Here is a 20,538-nt window from a genome sequence, read left to right as displayed (position 1 = left end):
TTCAAATGGGTCCGACAGGTTTTCTGGTCTGCACTGACTCGCGCATATGATCCGCTCTGTGCTATCGTGTCTCTAGACCGGAGCAGACTGTGAGCCCTATTTTAACGATCTGAGCACATGGTCCAGAAGGGTTGTACTTAGTCTCTTAATGAGAGACCAATGTGTACCTTGAATGCAATGTAAGTCACTTTGGATAAAAGCGTCTGTCAAATGCGTAAATGTAATGTAAATGTAATGAGTCATGGGTGTGTTTTGGGTGTATCGTACAATAAATCAGATTGCGCTTGCACCACGGCGGATTCGCTATTTACATGGCGGAATTTGCGGCCGTAAAGACTGAACGCTTCTCCAGAGGGATCCTTTTATTTTTAATATTTAAAAATGTTTGTGTGCTGCTGTGTGTGTAATAAGCTGAGTGTACGCGCATTGTGCACCCGCCTATAGGCGCATATTACTGACGCACCTTTTAAATAACACAAAAAATACTGTGCTATTGACTTTAGACCAGGTTTTTGTTGGTCAATGGCGCAGTCGTTTTCAGTTGCCTCAAAATAGCAACATGCCAACAACGCCTCGTTTTCAGACTAGCACGCTAATGGTGCACTTGCTAATTAAACAACTTGGCACTGGACGTGAAAATGATAACTGCGTCAAGCTGAAACTAACAAAAAAACACTTGTGTTGCACCTGGCGTCGCATTGTGGCGGGTGTATGATAGGGCCCTGTGTGCGCTGCGGCGGCCGCGGTTGACATGCCACTAACATAAAACCAGACTTCATTCGCCCCAATGGAAAGCATATTTACACTGTCTGAATCGTTCCCTATCCCCTACATAGTGCACTATGTGCCATTCACCATGTAGAAAATAGTAAATGTGCAAATAAATGTCCGATTTTAGCCACAGCTTCAACGTCTATTTAGGGGCGGGATGCTTCAGATTCTAGAGAGCATTTGATTGGACAGAAAATCTGATAAGAAGCTGAAGTGCAGAGTGATGTCATCAAAATCATTGATGCATATTGGTGGAAGTGAGAGACCGTAACTTTTGAATGCTTAATTCTTCTAAATGTGAATTTTGTCATTGTTTTGAGCACACTAGCTTATAACAGTAAAAAACTTCAATTTTGATTTCACGGGGACTTTAAGGTTAAAGACCCTGCTTTAGCTGGTGGGGTGAGCCAATGAGCATAACCTGTCTTGTCACTGTTAAGACAAAGAACATTTTGAGACATTTTGTTTTAAATCTCAGAAATACATTGAGAAAGAAAGGCCACAGCCATATTATTATCAGGTTTTGAATGTTTGTAAATCTGGGTTTCATCTCTATATGCTAAAGAGTAAAGGACCCAAAATTGATTCCTGAGGAACACCAGAGCGCACCAAACCAACCACAGACCTGCATCCACCCATAGTAACAAACTGCTTAGTGCTTACTATCTGAGGGTTGGTGGTTGTTAGAGTATTGATTTTTTTTTTTTTTAAATACTTAATTGCTTAAGAGCTTAATACCACTTTAAGAAAATTAACAGACTCTTCATCTATAAAGTAACTGACACTAATTGAAGAGATAGTGCTCTTGAAACAAGCTGAAGTTAAAGTACTTTGTAAACTAAGCAGGATTATGAATTATGTTTATTTCTAATTCTTTGATACATAAACTTCTGTGCATGCTAGTTTCAAGACCAACCACAACATGTTATGCAATGTAAAGCTATGAAGTCCTGAAGTCTAAGACCACTTCAGAAAATTATTCTGTTGCCGTTTTACATTAAAATGATATTGTTAGCATAACAATTTGTGTTAGAAGTTGAGTTGCTTGGGTATGTCTCTTTTATGCTATAATGGCGTAGCACTTGAGCTGCGTGGTCTCCACAAGTTGATCATGTTCTCCAGCATGATTTAAGAATCCAAAGAGTATCTCATGCTGCAGTGGAAGTGCAAGAACATCTGATCAATGTTACAAATTTACTTTTATTGGCGGCCTAGGTTATAAATGTTTTTTTTTTTACATTTCTTTGTTTTATTTTTTTAATTATAAAGCTTTGATATTGATAGGTTAACTCTTTTTCCATGTGTTTTCAGACTTTAACCCAAAAACTGTTTACTGTTGCACAGTTTCATTTAAGTACATTTAGAATTTCACAGCTGTGTAATCATTGCAAAAGAACAGAAACTTAAGAAATATAACAAATCATGTACTGCATGCCGTATTTATTTGTAATGTAACTGGTATTGTTTAATTTACAGTAAATTACATTAAATACTATTAGTTCCCACAGAAAGTGTAATTGTCCATACAATAAACATGAATGCAAATTACAAATGAAAAAAGGTTTATGGATTGATAACCTTGTAATTTGAAGATACATTAAAGCAAACCACTACTCTTCTTCTGTAGCCTAAGATATCAAAGAGACCGGGGCAAGTTGTCACATGGGGAAGTTATTGTTGCATGTGTTTTGCGTGTGTTTTACATGTGATTTATTTGATCAAATTTCCTAATTTTGCAAAAACAATGGTTTTTAACTTGAGACGTCTTTTACATCATTTCTGTTTTATATATTATTTTGTTTTAGGCTATAATACCTTTACTGTTTGAGTAAATTTAATTGGAATGCCAGTAAATATCCTATAGCAGAGGGTTTCAATCATTTAGATTTCAAGGACCCCCAAATAGGATTCTGCCAGGCACCCCTAAAATGTAAAATGCATCTTTTAGACCCAATTTGAAAATGGTAGATCATAAATAGTCTACAATTGTATTTAGTACTGTATATTATTGTATTTACTTATTTACTTATTTTAATCTTATTTTTTATTATTTATTTATTTTTACATTTACACTTACATTTTTACAGTTCAACCCCTGTCCTATAGCACATTTTAAATACGTGTTACGGAATAATATATTTCAAAAATGTCTCAAAATAATAATAAACTACATAGTGTGACAACATACACCACTGTATGAAGCAACATATATTAATTTAACTTTATCTATTTTGGGGGAAAACAGTGCAATTTTTTTAATGTTTAAAGGCTTTATCAAGAACTGAGAAATATTTAGTGAAGTAAAAAGTGTGACAACTAACCCTGGTATGATATACAAGAGATGCAAAAGTTCACAGACCCAAATCCCCATATCTGTGTGACAATAAATAAACTTCCATCTAAGTTGAGTATAATACTTATATTAAACATGGTAATGATGACAAGTCCACATTTTTAGAATCTTTTTGATGAATCCAGCATCTTCTACGAGAGAAACCGCTTTGTCGTCCTGAACCTTCATAGCATCAGTTACTTCATGGCTCTGAAACAAAAAACACATTATTTACATTATTATTTATTACAGTCTATGTAGACTTGCAACAGATATCGACATGTGATGTGACTTTTCCTGAAATATTTCTCGGAAAGTTGTCAGTGTTCAGCTAAATACCAACGTCAGTTGATGCTTTGAACTGGTTTCAACATACTGTTTACGTTTGACCATTTTCAGTGTTTAATGTTAACAATATTACAAAGGTCAGAGAAGCACTACGTATCTATTAGGTTGTGTATTGTAAACTATGTGAAATATAGCAATGTAAATGACGTGTGAAGGATGAGTTTTACTGGCTTAAGCCACTCCCTGGCCTTTGTATTATTTTAGTGTATCGTATAAGGTACATTTAAATAACCTCAAATAATTACTTCCACTTCACTCATCAGTTTAAAGCAATCAGCATGGAGCTTTTCCCAGCGATAGCCATAAATCATTGTCATTCATTATTTGACACTACAGTAACATATTAATCGTATGTAAAAGAACTGCGTACATTGAGTTTAATCCTAATTCAATGCTAGCTTTATGACATATATTTACTAGCATTAAAGCCCATCTTTGTGTTACCATATTATGTAAGCATTATGGTCACAATGGTAAACAGTTCATTGAATGGAGGGCTTCACCTCATGTTAACTAGCCCAGTTTATGTATTTAATCTGCATTGTGTTGCTAGTGTCTCTTTGTACATAATGAATAATTGCTCTCCCAGCAAATACGCCTCCTGTTAGTCACTCCAAACCTCTCCCCTGGTTTCTGAGAACCCCTTGAGAAAATTTTAACTTAAATTTAATTTTTAAATAATAATAATAACAATAATTTTGCTGCATTGTTTCTCATTTTTTCATGCCGGTATTATATGCCTATATATTAGAACTTAATACATAACCTACATTAACTTGTTTATAACGTATAGATGTCTATAATGTTGACATTTTTATTGATAAAGAGTTGATTTATACCTCTCTTATAGTGGTGTTGTGGTTATCATCTCTGAGGGTTCATTGCGTACATCCCAGCTTGGCCGCCATGCTGTACTTCCGGTCCTCCCTGTTGAAGAAACAATACAAAATTAAGTTTAACAATTTTTTTTACAATCTCAACGCATGGTAATGTGCAATAAACCAATCAGAGTCTCATCTCCCATTCCCTTTAAAAGCCAGTTGCGCTTGCACCATGGCGGAATTTGCGAGTGGAAAGACTGAACACTTCTCCAGAGAGGAATCCTTTTATTTTTAATATTTAAAAATGTTTGTGTGTGTAATTAGGCGTGTTGTGCACCCACCTATAGGCGCATATTACTAACGCGACCTTTAAATAAAAAATAAACAATACTGTGCTATTGACTTTAGACTAGGTTTTTGTTGGTCAATGGCGCAGTCGGTTTCAGTTTCCTCAAAATAGCAACGCGCTAACAATACGCCTGAACACGCCTTGTTTTCAGACCAGCACGCCCATGGGCGAACAGATGGACGTGAGTGCGTTTGCTATTTAAACAACGCGGCGCTTGACGTGAAAATTATATCTGCGTCAGGCTGAAACTAGCAAAAAAACACTTGCGCGGCGCCTGGCTTCGCATTGTGCTGGGTGTATGATAGGGCCCCATGTCTGTCAGCCATAATAATAGAATCATAAGCATATTATGTAATTCTGAATATTCAATTTCATTCATTAAATAAAATCTAAACAGTAAAGTTATTATATATTGCATATATAAACATAGAGGAGTTGTGGTCAGAAATTTTTGGATAAGCAATGCAGATTTATTTTTACAGCCATCTTTGATCATATTTACCAAGGATGCCAATAATTTTGACCACATCTGTATGTAATAAGCACAACTGTTATGATAATCTGATCGCTCAATACAGTTCCAAGATTTCAAAGTGCACGAATCGTAGATAAAAAGATGATTTATGTTTTCACAATGTCTTACGCTGATTTAAACTAAATGTTTTTAAGGATAGCGGTGTGACCAAATTTCTCAATAGATCTTTTAACTTTTTCAGCCATAAGAAATGACATGTTGTAGAGATGTTCTTACCAAAACTGGGTAGTTTGGGCTTCTCTCAGGTGTGTGTGACATATATGTGGGATTGGCAAGATGTTCTTTGAAAGATGTCCTCTGATAAGGTGCATGTTCTATTATGTTGGTTGTTTCTTCCTTTTTGTCTTTTCTCCTACAGCACCAACAGCACATCTGGAGATTTGGAAATAAGATATCACGCTATAGCATTGTAACATTGTACATGAGGACCTTTTTTCCTGTTATTATTCTTGTGAAAAAAAAGTTAAAGTACAAGTACAAGAAGTGTACAGAAATAATACACTCAAGTCTAAAGCAAATGTAATATTTTGGACACTTAATTGCTTGTTATTTACAGTTAAATGAAAATGTATTCTAGTTTTTGACCCACTTAAGTCTTAACATCATGTAATTTCATAATTGCTTAAATTATCTTTGAAATATGGTTAAAGTGTACTGCCGAATGTACTGAAAATCCTATATGGTAAACTAAAATATACTTTAATGTCATTTCTATTGAAACGTGTTTTTCATGTATTTAAATATACGTAATTTATATGATATATAATATATATTTATATAATATACATAATTTAGAAAACAGTAAAACCATTACATTACAAGGTGCACGTTTTAAAAGCATACTTAAATGTGTTAAGTGTATAAAAGTGTGTTCTCTTTTTCAATACATGTGCACTCTTTTTAACAGCATTTTATTTCCTTTTATATATTATCCATTTTATATTATCTGCAATATATAAATATAGAATATATAATTTCATATATCATCTGCATTCTTAACAATGTAGGCCTACTGTTTTTTAAATGTGAAATACACTGCAAATTGAATACTATACTAATACTAAGCGCACTTTGTTTTCACAAAGGGTTCTTTGTGAAACTTGTGATTTTATAAAGCGAAGTGTAAATGTTAAGTTTTTACCAGTAGAATGAGGATGAGGAGAAGCAGTATGATGACGCATGCTAACACTAGCAATGCAATGGCCCAACCAGGAAGCCAATAACCACTACTTCCAGCAAAGGGAGTTGCTATAGCCCCAGGAGTTGTGGATGTTGTAAAAATCCAGGCAGGTGTGACTGTTTCTGCACAAAATTAGTTTTTTTAAACTTTTTAGAATACATTTCATTTTTTATGAATTAATCATAAGCATGTTATTGTTTACAGCATATATGCTAGCCTATCTAAAGAAACACTATACTTGAAATGCCCATTTATTTAATCAATTGTAGCCTATATATATAATTTTATGAAACCTTTGTTAAAGGACACATCATTTCCTGAATACATGGAAGAGGATTATTAGTGAATGGAAGTGAAGCGTCGCAACTGCCGGTAGGTCACATGATAATGACAACATGGCGAATGTAATACGTCTGGATTAGGCTACATTCATACTGCACACAGTCATACTATATGGAACATAATTTTTTTTTTGCGGCCGTGAAGTAATTATAGGCTACTCATTCGAAACAAGTTCCTCAAGAGAGTATGCAGTTTTGGATGCAGCATGTGACTGTTTTTTATGTTAATTTAAATTCACACTGATAGTGATAGCCTAAATCAAAAGAGAGCTAATTCATGAATTCTGAACATTGTCTGACCCTGATGAATACTTACCAGCAGTGTACTGTCTGTTGAGTGCAAGACCGTTTGGTTGAGTATTATTATCAATGGCTCTCAGGAACAAATATTTGACCACAACATGGTTGATAAAAATGGTCTGAAACTGAACGGTACAATTCGCGATCATAGGCCTGCTCCTGTAATCAAGCGAGAAACAACATTTTGCAAATTGATTGTAATGTATAATGCAGAAACATCACCTTTGTGTAAAATAGCTACACTTAAGCATTTTTACAGAAATAATACTCTCTTTAAAAGAATATACTTTAGTGTGAACTGAATGTAATTTTTCAGACACAATAAATAAAACATTATACATTTAATTATAGTTTAAATGTTATTCTTTGAAATATGGTACATTTAGTACATTTTAAATACATTAACTTTAAATGTAAATATTAAAGAACACACACTCAAAAAAATGATTCAAGCCCTTCATAGATGTGACACATTTAAATTCTGTTCACTTTACTTAAACATATTTAATTTTGTCACAACTTAATTTAATTGTGTTCAATCAACCTAATATATTTAAAACTGAAGTTTACTTAATTCAGTTGTGTTAAAACTACATTAAATATTTGTGTTGACATAACTAACTGGGCAGTTCCCAGCATGCTTTGCAAGGGACTCCATTAGGAGAGTAAATTTAGCGATTAAAGTGTTATTTTATATGTTTTTCTGTAAAGGGAATGATGTTGTTAGTAATGTTAGTGTTTAATGTTCAGTTATGTTGGACATTTAGAGAGGTTTCTGTAATGTTTTTTTAATTTTGTGGTTACCGTTATGCTGAAGAGTGGCGCCAGTGATCTATGCTAATGTCAAACCTCTTTTCTTATATATTCATTATATACATTGTATATGATGATGAAATAAATTGCTTATAATTGGTTTTCCAATTTTTTTTTAAATTTAAGTTTGACAAGAAAAAAAAGTAATGTTATACGTATATAAATATCAATTAAACTATTAGATAAAATTGAGTTGAACCAACTCAATTACATTTCATTGTATGAATTAGTTTTTTATGAGTTGGGGTTACACATATTTATTGGATGGAAAACCTCCCCTCAGGTAAATTGAGTTTGTCCAATGAGTTATTTTTTTGAGTGTGCATGTTCATTTAACTTAACCGATTTTATTTATAGGGAAGCAATTCCACTGATTTAGTTCAACATTACTATTTCACATAGATTCTTCCCCATTCAGTCGTGTTGTCCCAACACAAGGAGTTTACATAGATTAGAAAAATTCCATTAATGTTAATAAAAAGCAATTTGCTTGTGTGGAACCACTGTCCATAATTAAATTAAGTAAGTTTAAAGAATCATTTTTTTGAGTGCAGTTAAAAACAGCTAAAAGTGTTTTAGTTTGTTAGTCAACACATCAAAACAAGTCTACTTCTTTAATGCATGACAAAAGACTTTAAATTAATTTGACATTATTGTAAAGTACACTCATCAAAGTGTACTCTCTTTATGTACACTTATGTGTCCCTTTCTTTCATTACATTCCGCAAGTACAGTTTAAGCACACTTCTTTTTCACAAGAGCATGCACTTATATTCTCAGTTCAGTTCATCAGAAAGAACACCTTTATAAAAAGAATCAAATGAGTTTTACCTGAACTGTATGTTGGTTACCCCTCTGTACGTTTCTCTTGTGTCACAGTTAGAGCAATTAAAGGCCACGTCCAACTGTGAAGGTCAAACCAGATCTCTCTTAGGGTCAACAGCAATTTACATAGCTACTTAAAATGTTTTTGCTTTTATTTGTAAAATGGTACTGACATCTGTCTACTGATAAATCGCAGGAAACACTTACAACTCCAGAAACCTCGGCATACATCTGCTTGTACTGCTGCGAGCTTGTGTTAAGGAGGGAGTCATTGAAGACGCGGTTGGTGATCTCCATGCAGAGGGAAAATGAGTAAAGGGGTGAAGAGTAGGCGTGTGGGGCTGACTGGAGCTCCTCAACAATCTTTAAAATGCTCAAGGGCTGAGCACCTACAAAAGCAATAAGCTTATTCATTGCCATGTTAGTAACCATATATTCACCATCTAATAATAATAATAAATAATAATATATATATATACATACCTAGAAAAATTTAATAAATAAAGTGGTTGTCATAATCTAGATATATAGTCACCATCTAATACTACTACTACTACTAATAATAATAATAATAATAATATATTATTATTATTATATTGTGTATATATTATATTGTGTGTGTGTGTATATTGGATCTAATATATATATATAAAATTATTATATATAATAAATTATTATTGTTGTTTTGTTATTATTAGATGGTGACTATATGCTGTATATCTATTAGATCAGGACTATTTAAGGAAAAGACACGGCCACAAAACTATATATAATTTATTTATTTCCTTTTTCTAGGTCTGCTTATGAGGTTGGTCGTGGCTGTGTATTTTTCCAAAAAATAATCATATTCAGCTTATGTCAATGTCAGGACATTGCAATTCCAAATTGCTTTTCTAATGAGTAATTCCAATTTATGTTAATAGTTTATTTACAAATCTCCATGAAAAATATTTTTTATTAACTATTCAAGACTACTGACAATAATGAGATCAGACATTTTCTAAATAGAATATAATATTTTTATCTTATTCTATTATCACAAACATTCCTGCAGTTGTATGGTTTGAACAAACTGGGTTTACACATTGATATTTTCCAAATGTGATGGCTTTTTAAAATTATTTGAGCACTTTTTTCTTATTGGCATGTTTGATTTGTGTTCTTGATTCATTAACTTGACAAAGGACAACCTGTGTTTGTCACAAACCATTTTTTTTCTCATAATATAAGCAATAAAGCATATTCTTCCTCACCCTCAAAAAAGAGCAGATGTAAAGATCTATTAAACTAATATGGACTTCTACAAGCTGAATATGGGAGTCAATGAATGAAATAAAAAAAAAAGAGAAAGTGAGTTACCATAACATTGTGTTCACATGAACTCAGTTAAGTGATGTCCTCAAGATATTTCATTAAATGTAAAAGTTTGTACGCACCTGTTGCAGAAAACAGCAGGAAGCACAATACTGCCCCAGTGTAATGTAACTCAATGTGCCTCATCCTGAAGAAACTGGATTCAAATTCACTGAATGTTGAAGTATTCCTCTAATGGAGTGTCTTGTGTAGAGTGGCACTGAGGGTAAATTAAGTATAATCTTTTATTTGCAAAGCTTTTATCCAGAAACAGACTGCCAATCACACATGATACACAATACACATGTCAATCAATCATGGACGGAGGCGTGGCTTTATGGGACCTAAAGTTAGTAACAGATTATGAATCATCTCAATTCTTTTGTTTTGCTCCATCCGCTTTTTCATTGTTCTTCACTGAGATCCATGGACCTCCGTCAAAGCCATTTTGTTTGACCTGCACGCAATACACTGTGAAATCTACTTGCGTCAAAAAGGTATAACTTGGTTGGTTTAACCAGAGGTTAATGCGTCTGACATGGGTCTGCTGCACCCTAAGGAGAGGGATACATGTGCACTGCACAGGATGTGTTGTCATGGAAACATTTTGCAAACAATGGTTCATAATGGGACACATAATCATATTTCTGGCATGATAAAAATCTTGTGGAGAGGGATGAATTTGATTTTACTGATATGTGAGAATAATAAAAAACACAAAAATAGTATTATATTGTCTAATTATAATAATATAATTAAGTATAATATATAATTTTTTTTCTTTTCATTTATTATTAGCCTTTTGTCATTTTATTGGCCTATAGTTTGAAGCAAAAAGGCCTAGACGTTTCAGCAGAATTTAAACTGAAGTACAGCTGCAAAAATGTAGTTTTTGTTCAAACCAGAAACTGTAATTTAAAACTAAATAAAAAACAACAACATATGAGTCTTGCACTGACTTGCTTTCATTTTAAGAACCTTTCAGTTGTAATCATATGCCTTCATCATTTAGTTGCCTCTATCTTGTCTTGATGGTGTGTGTTTAATAGAATGTATTGAATTATTTGCATCCACAACTATATACTGTAGTACATGGTTTGAGGAAAGAACATTCAAATGCATATTTAATTGTATGCCTTTATTGGGTGGTTAATTGGAAAAGCAAATGTAAAGTTCAAGACGTACTTACATTCCATAACTCAAGTTTCCACCCATAATATTTGACTTAAGCAATAGGCAAAATAAATGTCACATACAGATATAACAATGGGACATTTCCTGTTGCTGGTCATGCATGCCAGATCCCTCTGCCAGTTTCAGTGATGTGAAATCATGCAAGTGGATATAACCATTGGTGCCACCTGCTGGAATAAATAATATCGAACCGTTTCCAAAGTGACACATGCCTAGTTATTCTCCTCCAGGGGGCGCTCGACACTCAGAGGCACCTTCAAATCTCATGACGTTTTGTCTTACAAAAACGCGACTTGTGGCGACTTTTCACATTCTCGCAAATAAGAAAAAAAAAATTTAGATAAAAAGCCTTAAATATATTTATATAACTCCGCCTCCAACAACTCGCAACCACGTGATTTCTCACGACAGCTATTTCAAGTGATGTCTGTCAGGAAGCGATTTTTTTATTCGTGTTTACAACACCATTAAGATAAGATTTGTTGTAATATCATATTAATAACAGTAGTAATAGCAATGTAATCAATTGTAGTGCATGCTGTCAGTGCTAGGAACTCTTTACCCGAGGGGTCTTTCTGGTTGGATTGTAAACTGAGACGGACCACACGTGTACATGTGCCGGATGTAAACACAACTACCCACGTGTTCAAGTAGGCTCCTAATGATTGTGCCTTACACATGGCTTTACATTCAGCAGGCAGCTGTTGATCTGCGCACATATTTACGGGAGATTTAACCTGAAACACATTTTAAGGTAAGAAGTTCAGTGGCGAATCTATTGCTGCTTAAAATACAGCATCCTTGTGGATCTATCTTGCAGATTTTATCATGGTAATGAATGTTATTTATTGCTATTGACTAGTTGTATAGTCAAGCACATGTGTTGACCATACAGGTACAGTCATGGCAGGTAGGAGCAGAGGTCGTGGAAGAAGCCAGTTTACCTTCAGCGTGGACGCACTGGGTTTTGGAAGGGGTGATTCTTTACCCACATCTACACATACACCTTCTCCTCTTTTTCCTGTAAGTGTTTAATGGTATTTTCAGTGTCTTTACATTGTAATATATAATATACTCTGTACAATATTCTGTAATTTTTTACAGATAATTAAACGGTCAGCTGTGGTTTAAACATGTTTACAGAACAACCTGTTAGTTTTACATTTACATTTTAAAACTGTAATTTAATACAGAGACATTTAAACAGGTAACTCTAACAGTACTTTTTCTGCTGAACTAGTAAGGCCAAGCTGTACCTTTAAAATATACCGTCAAACGCCATAATAACACAGGTGGTAAAGAGAAAACACATGACGAATCGCAGTTCATTACATGTAGTTTTTCCACAAACTGAGGTAAAAACTAATATAAAGATCATGCACAAAGTACAAAACACCTTCATAGTAACACACAAGACACTAAAATAATGCAATAAACACTTTAACAAAATAAGATGTAACATAAAACAGATGTACATCACTGACTACAAACTAAGAAGAAACATAATCATTATTTAAAATGAAAAGCCATCAATATTGAAGAGTCACACAGGGAATTTTGGTAATGTAAAATCTTTGTCCTTTTTTACTTTCCATAAATTGTATTTTACTGTAAAATTATGTGAAACGTAAGGTTAGATCTATTGCAGTTTTTCGTACAGAGAAACAGGTTTTTACCGTAGCATGAATAACAATCTTTTTTTACATTCTAACTACAATGGTTGTTATTACACATATATAAATGATATACATATCTTATTACTGATTTGTGAGAATTGGTTATTCTGAGAAAAAGTTTTTGTTTGAGTGTAATTGTATTTTTTTTTTTTCAGCCTATGCAATTTAGACCAGTGCCTCTGCCTACAGGAGAAGAGGTGGAATATATGCTCGCTCTAAAGCAGGAGCTGAGATCCTCTAGCAAGAATCTGCCATTCCACATAAGAGAAGCCAGAACAAAGACAGGTAAAATGGGCAAGAGTGGACAATCCTGAGCACAAAGAATGAAGATCCAACGTGACTTACGCCCTGTTTACATCTGGTATTAAGATGCGATTTGGTCGATCGGTTCACAAGTGGACAACACTAAATAGAAATACAGGTGTAAATGGGGTCTAAAAGAGCTTGTCCACTTTCAGCCACTTCTAGAGGTAGTCAAAGACCGGATTGCTTTCGTAGTGTAAACACTAGTGTGGTCTCCAGCTACTGACCTTATGTGTAAATATTATGGGAAGTGCACTAGCCAGACAAGATTTAAAGGTGCGGTGTGTAGTATTTATGAGGATCAATTGACAGAAATGTAATATAATATACATAACTATGTTTTCAGTGGTGTATAAAGACCTTACATAATGAACCGTTATGTTTTAATTACCTAAGAATGAGCCATTTCTATCGACATACACCGTGGGTCCCCTTACAGTGAAGTCACCATTTTGCATCGTCATGTTTCTACAATAGCCCTAAACGGACAAACTGCTCTACAGAGCGCTTGCTACTCTCTGCTGACGACGACATCTTTGTCCTGTGTCGGCCACCGTAGCTTCTCTATGTGCTTCGAAAGGGAGAGGTGAGCAGTGGGCGTTTGCAATTCACAACCTCACCGCTAGATGCCACTAAAATGTACTCATTGATTGCACCATGTGGCTGAAGACCCAAGTTTGGTATGAAGACGAAAGTAGTGAAATCAGAGGACTTTACTATTAATACTACACTTGTCTGGAGGATTGTTTTGTACACTGTACAAAATGGATTTATAAGCATTAATCTCAATTCAATTTGTCCCCGTAATTATTTATGTGGTAAAGAAAATCTGCGTTATAAGTGTACAATGAATATACATTATTATCCCTTAAATGTCACCCTAGTCTTGTCTGAACTTGTTTGTTCGTCTTTGGCCCAAAGCCACTTGCTGCAAACTTTTCTTTGTGGAAGCTTCACGTTAATTTCAAGTGAGTGAGATCAAATATTTCAACTCAAATCTTTGAGTCCAATTATTTCCCAGACGTAGTTTTGGTATTGAGGTCAAAGTCCACTTGCCTTGTGTTATAGATGCTATAGAACAGTGGGTGGTCACGAAAACGACAGATTCGAAGTGTTTGCCCCTATAGCAACAACTTTATTTTCGCATGTTCTGCAGACAGAGTGACCATACTTGATTAAGTTTCCCTCAGGACTTTTGTAAAAGCCAAAATATGACCACTCCTCAGATTTGGTCCTTTTAGAAGGCTGAAAAATCTTTTAGCGCCGTCACTGCCTTCTGCCATTTCTTTTCATAAAAAAAAAAACAGCACTGCGCCTTCACCAGAGTGATGCTGGCTGGACAGGATTTACCGCGAGTTTTCAAAATCGTGATAATCAAACACGGTTTTAATGATAATTAAATTTTAAACAATATTACTAACTGTCAGTACATTTTATCGTGGTTTATAGTGAAACCGGTAATCGTTCCATCCATATTACCCACCCATAGACCCGCCCCTCGTAGAAATCAGGACAGAAGTGGTTGAAAGTGGACAAAAGAGATGGATTAAAAACCCAGGTGTAAACTGGTATGTGTCTACTTGTGATCCGATCGACCAATACGCATCTTAAAACCAGGTGTAAAAACCGGGCCTTAGAGAATGAGGTCATGCAATCTCTAGATTTACATTTGAACTGTGGGCAGTCACTAAAATATTCAAAGCTAACGACCCATCAGGCATGAATGGTCCATGGAAGACCAGGTTTGAACGGCTTTTTATTGTCTTCTTTTTTTTTCAGATGTGGCACGTTACTCTGATAAATACCAAAATGGTGAGACGAAGAACAACACAATTGAATGGAGTCCAGGTGAGACACAATAGATGATTAAGCAGAGGAAATTCACCAGTCAAACATAGAAACCTGAATCCTCCACTGCATTCAAGTTTCATGATGCTTTTTGTCTCTTTGTGATTTACATGGATAAGTGTTTTAAGCTATGAATTCCAAGGACTGGTATCTGATATACATAACATCCAAAAGGACACTACATATCAAAAGTGACAGTAAAGACATTTAAAATGTTACAAATAATCCTGAAAAACACGTATCGCTGTTACCACAAACATAATAAGCAGCACAACTTTTTGATTTTATTTTCAACATTGATAATTATAAGAAATGTTTATTGAGCAGCAAATCATCATATTAGACTGATTTCTGAAGGATCATGTGTGACACTGAATACTGGAGTAATGATGCTGAAAATGCAGCCTTAACAGCGCATGAATAAATTACATATTAAAATTAGGGCTGTCAAAAGATTAATCGCGATTAATCACATCCAAAATAAAAGTTTGTGTTTGCATAATATGTGTGTGTGTACTCTGTTAATTATTATTTATATATAAATACACACACAAGCATGTATATATTTAAGAAAAAATATCATTTTTATATATAAAACATTTATATTTATATATATTATAGATTATATAAATGTATATACAGTATATACATGCAAATATTTCTTAAATATATACATGAATGTGTGTGTATTTATATATAAATAATAATTAACAGAGCACACACACATAAATTATGTAAACACAAACTTTTATTTTGGATGCGATTAATTGCGATTAATCTTTTGACAGCCCTAATTAAAATATATTCAAATAGAAAACAGTTGTTTTAAATTGTAATGTTAGTTCACATATTATTAATGTTTTACTGTATTTTTGCTCAAATAAAAATCTTACCGACCACAGACTTTTGAATGGTAGTGTACAAGAGGAAGTTCTCTATTAAATTCAATCATTCTCTACTAAATTATAATAAATAAATAAAAAATAATTATTTTTAAATGTATTTATTCAGTAACCATGAATGGAAATTAATTGGTCAAAAGATGCAAGAAACTCCATGTACCACTGTAGAGCAGTTTTAATGAGATATCTTCTTTATTTATTATGCCACAACTGACTTATTACATTTTATAGTAAAGGAAATGTAAAAGTCAGGTCTCTCTGAAAAAATATTTGATTTCATTCCAGACTGGAGCCGACTGCCAAAAGAGCTTTGTATTAAAGTACGGAAGCCCCGAAAAACACGTGAGGAAATCTATTATTATTATTATTATTACCATGTGTGTAGGTTCACAGTCTAATGTAATACATGCTAGCCAATACATGTTCAAATTGGAGTAAACCATGTTTCTTTTTAATGTCTTTGTTCCATAGTCATAGCTGCTAAGCCACAACGAAAACCAAAAGTAGCTGCTGGTAAAGAAGAGGTTCTCCAGAAACTAGAGGTACGAGTTCACTGAAACCATAATATTTTCGCAAATTAGCCATTTGCTTTCTCTTTATTTCCTGTTTTTTTGGGGGGGTTTTATGCTGCTGTTTAATCTATGTATGCAGCACGTTAATAATGTTATGGAATGACATTTAGACACTTGAGAAAAAAGAACAAGAGCAGCATTCTGAGGAAGAGGAGGAAGAGGAGAAGAAGAAGAAACAGAATAATGAGGAGGAGGAGCCAGATGTGGACGAAGATTATGATGAAGAGGAGCTTGAAGATGTAAGACTTTTTTTCTCATAATTTGACAAAACATCTTGCATTCTTTGTGATACTGTTTTATTTATTGTTTATTTACCTATATGACTTTTTTCTTTCTTTCTTTCTTTCTTTCTTTCTTTCTTTCTTTCTTTCTTTCTTTCTTTCGTTTGATATAAATAGTTTGCAGAATCAGTGTTTATTATCATTGAATGGAAAAAGGTTGCTTAAAGGGATAGTTCACCCAAAAATGTAAATTAGCCAATGATTTACTCACCCTCGAGCCATCCTAGGTGTGACATGACATTCTTCTTTCAGCCAAACACAGTTGGAGTTATATTAAAAATGTCCTGGCTCTTCAAGTTTTATAATGGCAGTGAATGGGGGACGAGATTTTGAATCCCAAAAACCCATCATAAAAGTACTCCACACAGCTCCGGGGGGTTAATAAAGGCCTTCTGAATAGATGCATTTGAGCAAGAAAAATATCCATATTTAAAACTTTATAAACTAAAATAGCTTCCGACAGACGGCTGTACGCATCGTTTTACGACGAAAGAGTAACCCTTGACCTGACGCATGACGTATTGATGAACGCGGAAGCGCAGAGGATTGGGCAAAACAAAACACCGGTCACAAATTAAAAGAGAAATGTCTGAGGATTTTCGGTATAAGAGAAGAGGAGCTTGAGTTTGTTGCCCAGCCCTATTTGTTTGAACTGCGAGAGGCGTCAAAGCTTGCGACACTCCTACATTCTACGTCATATATCGCGTCAGGGGTTACTCTTTTTGCCGTAAGTAGAAACTTGCGTAGGCCATCTGCCGGAAGCTAATTATTTTAGTCTATAAAGTTTTAAAAATGAATATTTTTTGCTTTGCTTCGAAGGCCTGAAGCAAAGCGAATCCCCTGGAGTCGTATGGATTACTTTTATAATGGATGGATACACTTTTTTGGACTTCAAAATCAGGACCGCAATTTACTACCATTATAAAGCTTGGAAGAGCAATGGCATTTTTTAATGTAACTCTGATTGTGTTCGTCTGAATGAAGACAAACCTAGGATGAGTAAATCATGGGATAATTTTCATTTTAAGGTGTAGTAACCCTTTAATCATATCTTCATTTGTGATTCATATAGCAATGAAAGGTGAAGGGAGGCAGAATTGTCATTTTCTGCAAACTATCTTTTTAATTATCCTAGAAAGGGTCCCAGAAAAAAAGCATTTTTAACAGCAGAATATGTGTACTGTGTTTCAGGAGACAGACTACATCATGTCTTACTTTGACAACGGAGAGGAATTTGGAGCAGATAGTGATGACAATATGGACGAAGCTGTCTACTGATGTATATAAGTTCTTATCACTGGGGGATGCATAATTCTATGAGTGGGACTGAAAGTGTATTTTAAGAAGAAGTGTCTTAATTCAAGCGTGTTCTGTTTCAACTTGACACACACTGAATCGGGTCAAGACAAGTGACTGAATTTAATTTCATGAATAATGTTATTAGGATCAGAAAGTCAGTGCTGCTATTGAGATGCTGTTCTGCAGTTTCTAAGTTGCTTCACGCAAACGGCGTGATCAACACAAACACTGCTGCTATTCTAACTGTGCTGGAATTTTACTGAACGACTATTTAATTGTGCTTTTAATTTAATTATTGTAATTTGAAAGCTCTGCTTAAAAAGGGAACACACAGAAGCCATTATTCCTTTTTGTCATATAGGAGAGGACACTACAGACCATATTTAATGCATCTCATGTTTACTGTACACCTGATAATGCCTTGAATTGCAAATTACAACTGTATGAGAGAAACTTGTTTTTGTCTGAGTGTGTGACAAAATCATCTGGCCTACTTTTTTTTTTTTTATTCTGGAGTTTGACATGCCCAGTCTTTATTCAGTTCCATTACTGGTATATGGTCATGAGGGGCTAAGAGTGGAAACTCAGTCATCAGAAAAATGTCTTCTTTTATGTTCCACAAAAGACAGAAAGTGATATGGGTTGTATGTCTTGAATGTGAGTAAATGAAGACATTTTCATTTGAGCTATTTCTTTAAGAGTGGAGAAACGTCATTCAAACATTTTCCTAATGTTGGCTATCTGCAGCCGGCAGATGGCGATATTTCTCTTCAGTGTATAAATATTAGCAGCTGAGCTTTTGCAATAAGTCACCTGATTAAAGCTTAACGTCCCCGTGTTTTGCAGTGCAGGAAATAATTCATAAAGCAATATCAGCACTTTCAAAAAGAAAGGACATTTCAAGAGACAGTCTATGCGTCAGTTTATTACATTTCTGTACGCTTTTTTGTTTTAGAAAATATTTGTCTGTAGGCTATAAGACCTGTCTTTTCATTCTGCAGTTTTGAAATTCGTGCTTTGGCGCGTGTTGAGCGATATTCATCTTGTTTTACTGCAACATGACAAATTTGTTTCTTGTGCAGTAACATTTTGCAGTGCTAACAGTTAAGCTAACAAAACTTGCCTCTAACATTAAACCTAATTCACAAAGTGTCAAATCAAACGTGCTCCTTTTCTGTTTGAAATCGGTGAAATGTGAAAAAGCTACTTCGTCATTACAACTGGGTAGTTACATATTTAAATCCATGACATAAGAGTTTAAATAGAAATTAGTATAATGTAAATGTTTGTCAGTAGGCCTACATTTAACTATTTCAAAGACGAGACGAAATTATGAAATTACATAAGATGTAGCCTCCTTAAGTCCTATAAGTGGGTCAAATTACTTTTTGGCCAAATGAAGTTAGGGGCTACACGACCTGCACAACACCTACACAACTTGCATGCAGAATTCTCCGTCAGGGCCTGAGGAAAAACAAGTTTTTCAACGTATGCCACGTCCGTGAAGGACGTGAAGTGTCAACAAAAAGAATCAAACTCGCCTGACTCCTGTTTGGTGACCTATAGCACAACTGGGACATGAACTCAGTCTAGAAACATGAAAATATTTACTTACTGAACGTATTTGGGCCAGCATGTGACTTTGTTGAATAAACATGGAGCATTGCTTGCAGCAACGTTAAATGCCTGCAGTCCTGACAGTAATAAATGCACATTTAACATAAACTGTATACATGGGATTCGTGTTTTAGTATTTTTGGTTACACTATTTTGTATGTTTTGAAGTGTAATTATGCATTTAAGTACTGTTTAATAATCATTAACTATGCATTTACTATATGGATAAGGTTAGGATTGGGTTTTGGTTTAGGGTTAGTTGCATGTAGGAATTATGCATCATTTATAGTTATTACTACAGTAAACTGCACGTAATGTGTAACAATAAGTGTAACCATGCCTCTTACCCCGGTAAAGACTGACATGAAATGATAGTCAGAAAAAAATATTTTATTAGAAACAGTTTATTAACACTTAAGAAAAGAAGATTTCACAGCAAAAATACATGTAGCCTATGACCTGAAGGGTTTTCAGAAATATAATAAAAGGCCTTTCACTTATTAAAAAAGTAAACTATAATCAGATGACAGAAGATATAGATCGTGTACAAAAGGTTTTTCGATCCTGTTAAATTTAATTTACTTAAGTTACTTAATTTAGAATAAGATGGGACCTTCACATAGCCTATCAAATATGATACAGAAGCCTATAGGTTTAAGCTTATGCATTTACAGCTGCATGGAGAGGTCGTGTGTCAGTGCAAAGGCCAGGGTCTGTGAACTTACAGCTTTGAGGAGCACCATATATTTCACAAGCATTCACCCTGTCAGCAAGCTTAATGTGGAGGATCCCAAAAATATTTCTCGGTATGCACAAACATTTCATAAGCACACGTACTGCACACGGCTTTGACAAGCAAGAATTGTAGAGTTTCTCTA

The 20,538-nt window shown here is 34.4% G+C and overlaps 1 protein-coding gene across 2 annotated transcripts; it reads left to right on the top strand.

The window, feature by feature from the left end:
- Positions 1-11,771: 11,771 nt before the first annotated feature.
- Positions 11,772-19,772, top strand: polr3gla (RNA polymerase III subunit GL a). Of its 2 annotated transcripts, none has more exons than XM_079829629.1 (8): positions 11,772-11,916; positions 12,058-12,185; positions 12,994-13,123; positions 14,921-14,989; positions 16,177-16,233; positions 16,363-16,433; positions 16,574-16,702; positions 17,936-19,772. In XM_079829629.1, exons 2-8 carry the CDS (start codon positions 12,066-12,068, stop codon positions 18,020-18,022), a joined length of 663 nt encoding a protein of 220 aa, XP_079685755.1. In that variant the 5' UTR covers positions 11,772-11,916; positions 12,058-12,065; the 3' UTR covers positions 18,023-19,772. The 2 variants fall into 2 exon arrangements, with proteins under 2 accessions (XP_079685755.1, XP_079685756.1); XM_079829630.1 differs by having other exon boundaries at positions 12,025-12,185.
- The last annotated feature ends 766 nt before the right edge of the window (positions 19,773-20,538 follow it).

This window comes from Gobio gobio, assembly GCF_949357685.1.
Source record: "Gobio gobio genome assembly, chromosome: 11".
In the NCBI taxonomy this organism is placed as follows: Eukaryota; Metazoa; Chordata; class Actinopteri; order Cypriniformes; family Gobionidae; genus Gobio; species Gobio gobio.
The sequence above is the reverse complement of the archived record's forward strand: the minus strand, read 5'-3'. Positions and strand labels throughout refer to the sequence as shown.

Excerpts from the sequence above, each read along its gene's own strand:
- polr3gla (XM_079829629.1), top strand. The coding sequence starts at position 12,066 with ATGGCAGGTAGGAGCAGAGGTCGTGGAAGAAGCCAGTTTACCTTCAGC. Across the intron at positions 13,124-14,920 it reads AGAAGCCAGAACAAAGACAG|ATGTGGCACGTTACTCTGAT; the intron begins GTAAAATGGGCA and ends TTTTTTTTTCAG. Across the intron at positions 16,234-16,362 it reads ACGGAAGCCCCGAAAAACAC|TCATAGCTGCTAAGCCACAA; the intron begins GTGAGGAAATCT and ends TTTGTTCCATAG.